At 34.8% G+C, this 13,124-nt stretch overlaps 1 protein-coding gene across 3 annotated transcripts in view; it reads left to right on the top strand.

Annotated features, from left to right (window-relative positions):
* Window positions 1-13,124, top strand: part of ICE2 (interactor of little elongation complex ELL subunit 2) — an 88,537-nt gene that overhangs the window by 46,207 nt on the left and 29,206 nt on the right. For 2 of the 3 annotated variants that reach the window (XM_036843176.1, XM_036843175.1), the window contains 2 exons: window positions 9,956-10,040; window positions 11,299-11,349. In XM_036843176.1, coding sequence (XP_036699071.1) covers window positions 9,956-10,040; window positions 11,299-11,349 — 136 coding nt within the window. Of the gene's footprint in view, window positions 1-9,955; window positions 10,041-11,280; window positions 11,350-13,124 lie in introns of all 3 variants that reach the window. The other variant, XM_036843174.1, reaches the window with a different exon arrangement.

Below are 13,124 nucleotides of genomic sequence, written 5' to 3' on the forward strand. Positions count from 1 at the left end.
GTGAATCTAATCTGGACTCCCTATTTCTCTATCCTTGAGGCAGTACATGTCTTAATTACTCTAGTTAGAGTAATTACTCTAGCTAGACAGTTAACACTGTCTTAATTACTCTAGCTTTATAAAATCTTTTACTGTTTGGTAAAGTAAATCTTGTCAACTTTTTTTTTTAGTTAATTTTTATTGGAGTATAGTTGATTTACAATGTTGTTAGTTTCTGCTGTACAGCAAAGTGAATCAGTTATACGTATACATATATCTGCTCTTTTTTAGATTCTTCATCCATATAGAGTATTGAGTAGAGTTCCATGTCAACTTGTTTTTCTAAAAGAATTTCTTGGCTATTCTTGGCCCTTTTGCATTTACAGATTTTGGAGTCAACTTGTTAATTTCTCCCAACAGCAACAGGAAGATTGGGATTTTTGTTAGGAAGTGCATTGACTCAATGTGGAACAAATTGACAGCTTTACAAAAACAAATCCTTCAATCTGTGAACTTTAGATATTCTTCTATTTATTTATATCTTTAATTTCTATTAATATTTTTATGATTTTCTTTGTAGAGATCTTGCACATCTTTTGTTAAATGTATTTGTTGATAATTCTTTTATGTTATTATAAATGGTATTTCTGAAATTTTATTTTCTTATGGCTTGTTACTGATAATACAGGATTTATTTGCATATTGATTTTGTATATTGATATTGTATCTTAGTAACTTCTAAGCTCATTTATTCTTTCTAGTAATTTATATTTTCTAATTAAATAATTATGTTCTCTGCAAATAACGACCATTTTATTTCTTCTTTACAATCATTATACGTTTTTTTTTTTCCTTGCCTTCTTTGCCTAGAATTCGAATAGAAGGTGAATAATGGGCATCCTTGCCTGTGTCTAATCTTAAATGGGAAGATTAGACATTTTGTTTAGTATTTTGTATGGGTTTTTGTAGATAGCATTTATTAGAAGAAAGCAGTTCCTTTCTATGCCTAGTTTAAGAATTTTAATCATGAATGGGTAAAAAAAATTTATCAGATATTTTCTCTGCATTTACTGAGATTATATGATGGTATAACTTTTGTCTTTTATCCTACTAAGGTGATGAATCGTGTTAATTAATTTTAAAATGTTAATCCAATCTTGTGTTCCTGCCATAATTCCATCTTGCTCATGGTATATTACTCTTTTTATTTATTGGTAGATTTAGTTTGTTAATATTTATTTTGCTGTTTGTGTTTATGAGTGAGATTGGCCTGTAATTTTCCTTGTGAGGTATTAGTATTAAGATTAAGTTTATGGGGGCTTCCCTGGTGGCGCAGTGGTTGAGAATCTGCCTGCCAATGCAGGGGACACGGGTTCGAGCCCTGGTCTGGGAGGATCCCACATGCCGCGGAGCAACTGGGCCCGTGGGCCATAATTACTGAGCCTGCGCGTCTGGAGCCTGTGCTCTGCAACAAGAGAGGCCGCTATGGTGAGAGGCCCGCGCACCGCGATGAAGAGTGGCCCCCACTTGCCACAACTGGAGAAAGCCCTCGCACAGAAAACGAAGACCCAACACAGCCATAAGTAAATAAATAAATAAATTAAAAAAAAAAAAAAGATTAAGTTTATGCCATAAAATGAGTTGGGATTTATTTCCTCTTTTTCTGTTATCTGGTAGAATTTCTATAAAATTGGTGTTATTTCTTACTTAAATGTTTGGTAAAATTGACCTGTGAAGCCTAGAGTTTTCTTTTTTTTTTAAATTTTTATTTATATATTTATTTATTTATTTATTTTTGGCTATGTTGGGTCTTTGTTTCCGTGCGAGGGCTTTCTCTAGTTGCGGCAAGCAGGGGCCACTCTTCATCGCGGTGCGCGGGCCTCTCACTGTCGCGGCCTCTCTTGTTGCGGAGCACAGGCTCCAGACGCGCAGGCTCAGTAGTTGTGGCTCATGGGCCTAGTTGCTCCACGGCATGTGGGATCTTCCCAGACCAGGGCTCGAACCCGTGTCCCCTGCATCGGCAGGCAGATTCTCAACCACTGCGCCACCAGGGAAGCCCTAGAGTTTTCTTTTTGAGAAGTTTCTAATTATCAATTCAATGTTTGCTCTTTCTTTTTAATTGAAGTGTAGTTGGTTTACAGTGTGTGTTAATTTCTGCTGTACAGCAAAATGATTCAGTTATACATATGTACATATACATTCTTTTTTATATTCTTTTCCATTATGGTTTAATCATAGGATATTGAATATAGTTCCCTGTGTTATACAGTAGGACCTTGTTGTTTATCCATTCTGTATATAATAGTTTGCACCTACAAGCCCGAAACTCCCAATCCATCCCTCCCTCACCCCACGTTTCCTGGCTTCTTTTGTTTCTGTTGAAAAGTCAGCTGTTCATCTGATTTATGCTCTTTTGCAAGTAATATGTCTCTTTTCTTTGGCAGACTTTAAATTTTATCTCTCTCCCTTTCAACAGTTTTCGTACATTGTGCCTATGTTATGTTTTCTTTGTAAATATTCCTTTTTACATGTTCATTTTATAACATTGCTCCTTAATATGTGATTTGATGACATTTATCAGTTTGGGAGAATTCTTGTCATTACCTCAGCAAACATCACTTCTTCCCCATTTGCTCTCTTTCTCTTCTGGGATTTCAGTTTTATTACATCTTAACTGTATCCTTAACGTCCCTTACATGCTCTTCTGTATTTACCTTTCTTTTGACTCTTCATGCATGATTCTCAATATTTTCTTCTACTTTACTAATTTTATCTTCAGCTATCCCTAATATACTATTTCACCCATCACCTGAGTCCTCAATTTCATTTATTGTATTTTTTTGGTTCTAGGTTTTTCATTTGATTCTTTTTTATACATTATAGTTTTCTATAGAAAACTTAAGCGTATTAGGCAAAAATTACTTTAAAGTGTCTCTAATACCTCTGTTATCTAGATTCTTTGTGAATCTTTTCTATTATTTTTTTGTGTTAGTTTCCTAGCGCTGCCATAACAAAGTACCACAAACTGGGTGGCTTAAAATAATAGAAACTTCTTGTTTCACAGTTCTGGAGGCTGGAAGTTTAAAATGAAGGCGTCACAAGGCCATGCTCCTTCTGAAACCTGTAAGAATCCTTTGTTGCCTCTTTTTCCTTCTGGTGTTTGCCGGCAATCCTTGGCTTGTAGATGCATCACTTTCATCTCTGCCTCTGTCATCATGTGGAATCTTTTTCCTGTGTGTCTCTATTCTCTTCCTATAAGTACACCATTCATATTGAATTAAGGGTCCACCCATCATAACTAATTACATCTACAACAATTCTGCTTACAAAGGAAGTCACGTTCTGAGGTAGTGGGGGTTAGGGCTTCAACATATCTTTTTACAGGGACACTTCATTCCATGGCATGTTGTTTTCCTGTCTTCTTTTTTATTCCATGTTTTTTCATTGTATGCCAGAATATTCTTTATCAAGGGTCAGATATTGTTTACAAAAAATTCTAGAGCAAATATAAGAGCTAAAATGTTATCTTCCTCTAGATAGGATTACTTTTGACCACACTAGCAATCCGGATTCACTGTAATCCAGTTACAGGGATTTAGGTGATTTGAAGCTTGACTTTGGACCCTAGATAGGCCAATCTGTTTCCCCCTTATTGCTAGGATGTTGCCATTCATGGTCTGACATTGCCAGTCTTTGGAAAATCTTACTTGCAAGTCGGGCCCTCGGCCGGTGTCTGGGAACTTAGCCAGTAAACAGTTTTCTACACTGACATAAAACTTCCTTTAGCTGATAAGGAGAGTTCATTGTGTCTACACCGTTTGTATAAACAATATGGCTTATTCTGAACATCTGCTTTCCTTCTGAGAGTCTGGAATTTTGGTATGTGTTAGTCAGAGGGTGCCTACATGATGAGCTCCCAGTAAATACCTTGAGTGCTGGGTCTCTAATAAGCTTCTCTGGTATAAAAAGAAAATATTGCTGGAGGAATTAAGTGAATCTTGTGTGACTCAAATGGGAAAGGCCTCTTTTTTTTTTTTAATTGTGGTAAAATATATGTAACATAAAATGTACCATTTTAACCATTTTATGGTACAATTTACTGTACATTTTTTAGCATATGATTTAGTGGTATTAAATACATTCACAGTGTTGTTCAGCCATCATCACTGTCCATTTCCAGAGCTTTATCATCATCCCAAATAGAAACTCAAGAGAGGACTTTTGAAAATTGCATCTCATTTCCTCTGAACTTTACCCACACTTCTTTTCCTTTTGGTGATTCTCCTTTTGCTTGTATCCTTTTGCTACAACAAATCTTATCCATGACTACAACTGTATGCTGAGGCTATGAGTCCTTTTAGAGAATCACCAAGCCAGGATCCCAACTCAGAACTTGTGTTTATCTAAATCATAGACCCTGAACTCCAGTTTTTGTTCCTCTAATCCTGAGAGACTATTGAGAGCTCTGGTTCATTTCTTAGCTTCTCAGTTGCTTTTTCCAGATTAACAGGTACTCCTAAGAGAGAAGCAGCCCTAAGTGCCAGGCTTACATCACTGGGTTTCTTTCTTCCTGTGGTTTGTTGGCTCCAAATATATCCTCAATCCCTTTTTCTGGTAGCCACTAACAAATTATGTAATTTAACTAGTCATGGTATTTATTGCCTGTCTTTGTCTCTTTTGTTTATTGATATATCCCAAGCACCTAGAACAGTATCTGACACACAGAGGTGCTCAATAAGTATTTTTAGAATGAGTGAAGTTGGCTTGGATAATTGATTGAAGGAACAGTAAAAGTCAAGGAGAAGGGAGATGGTAGAAAACAAGCCATAGAATTTATGTACTTTATTCTTTTTACTGTCCCTAGATGTATGTAAGACAAACCATTGGGATGCAGGAAGAAAATATTATAACTCTTATTTATTTTTTGTATGAAAAATTAAAAATTAAACATTACTCATATTAAGTATGTGGATTGACAGGTGGTCCTCTCCTTAAAAACAATCAGTGTCATGCTTCAGTAAGCCAAGCAGTGAGACACTTGTTCCATTTGGATCTATGCATAATTGTGGGTATCTTTTTTTAGCTATGGCAGCTGTTAAAACCTGTAGCAAAATGAATTGAACTTTGCAGCCATCCTTCAAATAGTTGTTATCACATAGAATTAAACCAAGATTTTTCAAAACAACAAAGCATAGTTAATTATATATTGCATATTATTTTATTCTTTTCAAAAATTTTCATCTGTTTCGATTTCTGTTAGTTAATAGTTTTTAATGTGTGTTGACTGCTGCTCTAAATAAAAGAGAAAAATAAAGCTCAGAATGATTAACTTACGTATAGATACAGACTCCATCAGTGGCAGGATCAGAATTTAGTCACAGTCTTTTAAGTGTTTATAACTTTGCTGTAAACCTAAAAAGGGCTAGGGAAAAATTGGTGGGGGGGCGGGGGAGGTCAGATGTAACAAAAATGAAGCACTGTGAGTGTAACAATGTTAATCAGTGTGACTTAAGACAAATGATTCATTGTGTCTTAGAAACTGGGACCTTAAAATCCTAACCAGAAGATCTCCACGTGCTCGTATTCTCTTTCCCACGCAGTCATGCACCATAGTCCTTCTCAGTTGTGGCCTGTGTTTCCCTCACTCAACCGTTGCTAGCCACTCTTCCATTTAACTTAAGCATTTCGTTGTCAGTTTTCCCTGCCCAGCCCTATGATCTCAAAATTTCAAAGAAACTTAAGACAATCTCTTCTCAGAAATCGAAGTTGGGGACCAGTGCATTAGATCTTTTGGAGAGGACAGTAAGGGTAGAGTTTACGTGCATGGTTGAGAGATTCAGATACAGCATATCTTACGAGACACAAGTGAGTGACAAAGAATCTCATTTATTTAACTGAAGAGCATATTGGCTTATAGGACTCTAGTTCAGCAATTTTGAACTAGAGTCCTATAGTCTCTTTTTCAGGTAGAATAAACATACTTGTTTTTTGTTTGTCTGCTTTGCTATGAACATGTTCTCCTGTTCCTTTAGATTGCAGTATTCTTTTTATCCTCTTGCCCCATAAAAACATTAAGATGTATTCCTTAAAGAAAATTCCCAAAGTCATCTTATCACAAGTTCTGTGTCTACTTTCCAGTTCTCTAATATATATCAATTTTGTATAGTTGACATACAGGCAGTCCTTCCTTTGCGCAATTCTGATATACACAAATTTCAGTTATGAAGGTATTTAACTGTGAGTAACTGCATAAAGTACAGACGTTACTGCTGACTCTTCAGTCCACAAATCACTACATAAGTAACAAATGCACATCATGACCAGTGACCAATCACGTCACTTCTTTCAAAGTCTGTCAGTGATTGTTCACTGCGCACCTGTTACTGAGTTTATGCACAGGAAGCAAAATGTGTAGTTGTGGTCCCTCCTTGTCTCCCAGTGATAAACTCGTGTGATGTTTTACAAAAGTGGATAATCAGAAGAGGGAATTGGCCAACAAAGATTAAAGCACAACAAAGGAACAAAAGGTGATACTGCTGGAAGTTAAATTTGAATTGAGCATAAATGGAGTTACAGGAGAAATAGCTGACAGTAGAAATGTTGACACTGGTGCAGTTCAGGAGACCAGATATGCCAAAAGAGGAATTTAGCGAAGGTGAACTTACATAAATGAGGGAAGTGCTTGTGGCATAAAGGATGAAGAAGTGACACTGGCATAATATTTTACATTAAAAGAACTCTTTGAGATATATCATGATATTAAAAGCGCAAAGGCTATCATGTTGGAAGCTGATCCAAGGAGTGTGACCATTCACCACAGCATAGAAAAGGTGCTTGCTCTCTATCATAAGTTGTACCAGGAGAAGGCGACAAGCACTATTCAGACTGCTCTTTTTTTTTTTTTTCTTTTCACACACACACACACTGTATTTTATTTTTACAAGAGATAAATAGACTGACACCAAGCATTATACATGGATGACCACAACAAAAGCAACAATGATTGCAATTACCAAACATGAAACACACTCATACTATTTCATAATATTGACATTGTCAGACTGCTCTTAATGAGTTTTTTATAGTGAAATAACACTAAATCTCAATGTTTTTAATTTACAGTATACTAAATAAAGATTACTTTTTACTATTTTTTCATTTCTCTATACATTTATAACTGATGGGGAATTTATAAAGTTTTGACCAAAAAAATCTTAAAGGTAATGGAACAGTTGTAATTTATCCCATTGATTTTTAAAATTGCTTCCGTAGTTTTGGCTTATGTATGGTTATTTTTCTCATCCCATACTGCATGCAGAGTAGGAATTGCCTATGTATATGTATGTGTGCACATAAATATGTATGAATGCCTGCATGTATATAAAGCCTTGATTTGTATTATATAACCTTCCCAAACTTGACACACATAAAAAATATTTGGATAGCGCACTGTGATATACAAAAGAGATTGCTGTGACTGAGGGGTAATGTCCAGGAAGCTCTTGCCATCCCACGCCTTGCTCAGCTGCCCCAAGGACTGAGGAGATAAATATCTCAAACACACATGTTAACTCATTTAAGGCCCACAGGTTAAAACGCTCCAATGTTGAGAGAATTGTAGACTCCTTGAGGAGGTGGGCCCTCATAGCGCTTAGTATGATGGTATTCTCTGTATATTTTTGACCTAACTGTATTTGACATATACTATATAATACATACTTTTCATTGAGATTGCTTTGAAAAGGTAAGAACTGTTAGTGATTTTCCTCGAAGGCACATTTAGTAAATGTCTAAAAATGTTTTATTGTACGTGATATTCCCTTTCTACAGTTATTAAACCATTGAAATGTGTCCTTTTTATTAGAAATGTCACTATAATGAGTGTTAGAAATGCAGAGGTGAAACTGAAACTTGGCACAGGAAACGATAAGTAGGCGTGGGAAAAATAGATTTGTTGTTGTAGAAGAAAGGTATCTGGTAAAAATGTTTCTAATTCTTTTTATGAGCACAAAGCAAATGAAAGGGGACTAGATAAGAAAATGCGATATTAAATTATGTGCATTTTTTGTTGCACAATGATTGATGTCAGCTTTCCAGGTCATGTATTTTGATAACCAAATATTGGAAGCTGAAAAAAATTAAAATTAAAATGGTATTATATTCAGCATTGTTGAGTATTATACTCTTACACTATTGATGTATTTAACTGCTGTAATAACATGATTTTTGTATTGACATGGTTATATAACATTTAACTAAGAGCTATCTTTTACATCACTTCCTTGGAACATTTCAGGACCTCAGTGTTGTGTCTCAACCTGCTTTGTTGTAGAACGTACGCATTACTTTTTAAAATGGAAGTGTAATCTTGAGGATTTTCTGTTTTGTTTTTTGGAATTTTAGAATTAGGTCACGTTTGTAAGAAAGTAAGTCTTTGAGCAGACTTTTGATTTTTTTTTTAAACCATAGGAAATCTTATGGTGTGCTTTAATTAAAAAATAAGCCAGATTTTTTTAAGGTTTATTGAGATATAGTTAACTAATAAAATTTTAAGATATTTAAAGTATACATCATGATGATTTGATATATGTATACGCTGTAAAAGGATTCCTCCCATCTAGTTAAATTAACACATCCATCACCTCACATATTTATATTTTTTCTTTTTTGTTTTTTGATGAAAACATTTAAGTTCTACTCTCTTACCAAATTTCAGTTATATAGTACAGTACTATAAACTGTGGTCACCGTGTTATACATTAGATCCTCAGACTTTATTCATCTTATAGCTGAAAATTTGTACCCTTTAGCCCCCAACCCCTGTGAACCACTCTCCTACTTGTTCCTATGAGTTTGACTTTTTTTTTTCCAGATTCCTCGTGGAAGTGATATCATGCAGTATTTCTCTCTCTCTTTCTGACTTACTTTACTTAGCATAGTGTCCTCAAGGTCCACTATGTTGTTGCAAATAGCAAGATTTCCTTTTTTCTTATGGATGAATAATATTTCATCGTATGTGTGTGTGTGTGTGTGTGTGTGTATCACATCTTTATCCATTCATCCATTGATGGACACTTAGGTTATACATGTCTTGGCTGTTGTGAATGAGTAAGCCACATTTTTGTAATCTAATTTTTACCTTAACCCAGTCTGTCTTAGAAATTTGTAGAGCCTGCCCAAACTATAAATTTGACTTTATCTGCTTGCTTTAATAATAGGTACATATTTCTCTAAAAATTTAATTTCCATAAAAATGCAACTTTAATAAAAATTAGAAACACCACTATTTTAACAGTTGTTATTCTTAAATTGTGGGCTTAGAGATGATTTTTTTTTGTTATGGACATGTGTAAACTTTTCTGTGTTCAGCAGATATTTTAGAATTAATACATATTTATTTTATAATCTGACTTATAATGTCATTTTATTTTATTTTTTCTATAAATTTATTTATTTATTTTTGGCTGCTTTGGGTCTTCGTTGCTGTGCGCGGGCTTTCTCTAGTTGCAGCGAGTGGGGGGTACTCCTCCGTTGTGGTGCACGGGCTTCTCATTGTGGTGGCTTCTCTTTGTTGTGGAGCACGGGCTCTAGGCACGCGGGCTTCAGTAGTTGTGGTTCGCAGGCTCAGTAGTTGTAGCTCAGGCTCTAGAGCACAGGCTCAGTAGTTGTGGCACACGGGCTTAGTTGCTCCGCTGCATGTGAGATCTTCCTGGACCAGGGATCGAACCCGCGTCCCCCTGCGTTGGCAGGCGGATTCTTAACTGCTGTGCCACCAGGAAAGTCCCTAATGTCATTTTAAAATATATCTTTAGTTAATAAACTAAATAAAATGTCTGTTTCTCCTCTTTTTAGAATATAAAGTTACATTACAATTATTACAATTTTGTAAAAACATCTTTAAAGAGACTGGATAACTTGGCTTTTTTGTTTTTTAAATACTGCAATTGTTCTTTTAAAGTTTGACCTTTTATTTTAGGACATATTGATACATTTACTTCAAAGCTTTTCCTGCTAGAAGAAATCACCTCAGAAGACTTAAAAGAAAGACTTTCAGCACTCAAGTAAGAAGCTTTACTTTGTGGTGGGAATTTAAAAACTTAATATGATCACTAATTTTCCTTTATCTGTAAATATTGGTTAAGTTTAAATTATTTATTTTCAAGACTTTTAGTCCTTTTTTACATTGAGGCTTCCCCCTGACCCAGTTTGTGATCCATTTCACATTAATCATTTCCATTTCCAAATTAAATGTACTAGTGACACTAGTATTTCTACTTAAGACAAAGGAGACTAGAACAACAGACGAGTCCTCCATCTTGGTAGTGTATGGGAGCGTAAGACTCTTAGCTCTCAGGGATGTATGCACTCATTTGGACACCCTAACTTCTAAAAGTTTGTTCTTTTACCAACTATTACTGTACATCGGATTGAAATGAATTTAATTTGCATCTCACAACTTTCTGGGAAGGACTGGTGGTAGTTTTATCTCCATTTTATATATGAGGAAACTGGAACTTGGAGTGACTTTCCCCAGAGCATACAGCTGAACTAGGGTGACAACCTTGGTAGTTAATACGTTTGATTCACTTTGAAGGATGGGAAATTGTCCTGACTTTTATTACTTCCATAGTTCCAGCTTTGGGGCTTGTCATAGTTTTTGAAGCCTCCAGATTCAAACTTGAACTCTCTGCTTATACTTAAAAACAGCTACTTCTATTATAAGGATTGCTTCTTTTGAGGAGTAACTTTTTATTTACATATGTGAATAGAAAAGCTTTTCCATACATTACTCACTGCCTGCTCTGCCTCTTCCAATGAAAACCATTTTCAAATAAATAATAAAGGGAATGAATTTAAGTCTAGAAGAGATACTAAATCAATATATTTCATTTCCCTTTATTCATTTAAAGTACCTCTCAATTTCTCTGGTTACCACCACCATCTCTAAAAGGCAAACTCTTCTGCAGATTAGTTCTACTAAAGGCTTTTTAAACTTTTAATCTTTAAAAAAATTTTAAACTTATAAACTTCTTAAAAAGTTTATAGTTTCAGTATAAAATAATGATCTCTTTACAACTGCTCTGACTCACACAAGCCAAATACTTGATGATTTTGAAGAGAAATCAGAAAATGGCAAAAAATTAATTAAATATTATAAGTGAATCAAATTAGAAATAAATTTTGGTGTTCTGTGTTTTACATTATTTCATCTGTTGTTTTTTTCTGTTATTGAGGATATTTCTCTTCCTGAGGAGCTAAAATTGTTAAGAGTAAGTTTTCTTGTCGCTTAATTTTATATAGATTTCTTCTGTTTAATAGGATATCAAGTTTATTTAACATCCTTCAACACATTCTAAGAAAATTAAGTAGGTAAGTACTTTGGAGGCATTTTGCGTTGATACGTCTAATTTTCTTGGGTGAAAATTCATAGAAACTTTGAATATATGTTGTTAGGAATAGATAGAAAATAACCTAGAAATACAGAATTTATTCTACTGTGTCAAATTTGAAATTGTGAAAATATAAATAAGAAGGTAATATAATAGTCTCTGGCTTTAATGAGCTTGCAATTACATTTTTCTGTAAGGCTATTGTAATGGTTTCCTATTGCCACTATAACAAATTACCACAAACTTAGTGGCTTTAAATAACACAAATTTATTCTATTATAGTTCTGGAGGTCTAAAATCTGAAATCATTTTCAGTGGACTAAACTTTTGTCAACAGGGCTGGCTCCTTGTGGTGGCTCTGAGGAGACAGTTGTTTCCTCACCTTGATTTTCAGCTTCTAGTGGCTACCTGTATTTCTTTTCTTTTTTAATTGAAATATAGTTGGTGTACAGCATTATGTTAGTTTCAAGTTTACTACATAAACTTGCAAGTGATAGGACATTTGCAAACATTGTGAAATCACAATAAGTCTAATAACCATCTGTCCCCATACAAAGTTATTACAATAATATTGATCATATTCTTTATGCTGTGTATTACATCTCTGTGGCTTATTAGCTTTATAACTGGAGGTTTGTACCTCTTAAATCCCGTTCGCCTATTTCTCCCTACACACACCACCCGCAACCGGCAACCACCCTTTTGTTTCTGTATCTGTAAGTCTGTCTTCATTTTGTTTTGTTTGTTTCTTTTGTTTTTCGGATTCCACATATAAGTAAGTCATGTGGTATTTGTCTTTCTCTGACTTATTTCATGTGGCATAATACTGTCTAGATCCATCCATGTTGTTGCAAATGCAAGATTTCATTTTTTATGACTGAGTAATATTCCATTGTATACATATCACATCTTCTTTATCCGTTTATCAATGAACACTTAATTTGCTTCCATATCTTGGCTATTGTAAATAATACTGCAGTGAACATTGGTATGCATATATCTTTTTGAATTAATTTTTTTGTATTCTTGTGGTAGATACCCAGGAGTGGAATTGCTGGATCATACGGTAGTTCTATGTTTAATTTTTTGAGGAACCTCCATACTGTTTCCCATAGTGGCTGCACCAATTTATAGTTCCAACAACAGTGTACAACAGTTCCTTTTTCTCCACATCCTTGCCAACACTTGTCTTTTTGATGATAGCCATTCTGACAGGCGTGAGATAGTATCTCATTGTGGTTTTGATTTGAATTTCCCTGATGATTAGTGATGTTGGGCATCTGTATGTCTTCTTTGGAGAAATACCTATATATCTTAACTTGTAGCCCCTTACTCCATCTTCAAAGTACATCACTCAAATTTTTGCTTTTGTTGTCACGTTGCATCCTTAATTGCATTTGCAAAGCCATTGATGGGTAACATTCACAAGTTCTGGAGAGAGGATGTAAACATCCTGGGGGAATATTAGTCAGCCTTCCATAGCTATATTGTTTACATTTTCAAGGTAAGGAAGCAACATAGAGGCTAGTCACTCGGTCCATAGCAAATCTTAGAATATAGATTCTCCACGTGATCATTTATCAAACCGTTTCATTATACGAACCTTTGCATGCCTTGTCTTACGCCCTTACCAAAAGATAAACTAAAAAACAATTCAAGAATTTGAACAAAAGGTCAAAAACCTCAAAGTTCTAACTCTCCTACTTTTTATGCAACTAGATAGATGTCAGTTTCCTTATTTATAAAATGATGGTG

This window comes from Balaenoptera musculus, chromosome 2, assembly GCF_009873245.2.
Source record: "Balaenoptera musculus isolate JJ_BM4_2016_0621 chromosome 2, mBalMus1.pri.v3, whole genome shotgun sequence".
In the NCBI taxonomy this organism is placed as follows: Eukaryota; Metazoa; Chordata; class Mammalia; order Artiodactyla; family Balaenopteridae; genus Balaenoptera; species Balaenoptera musculus.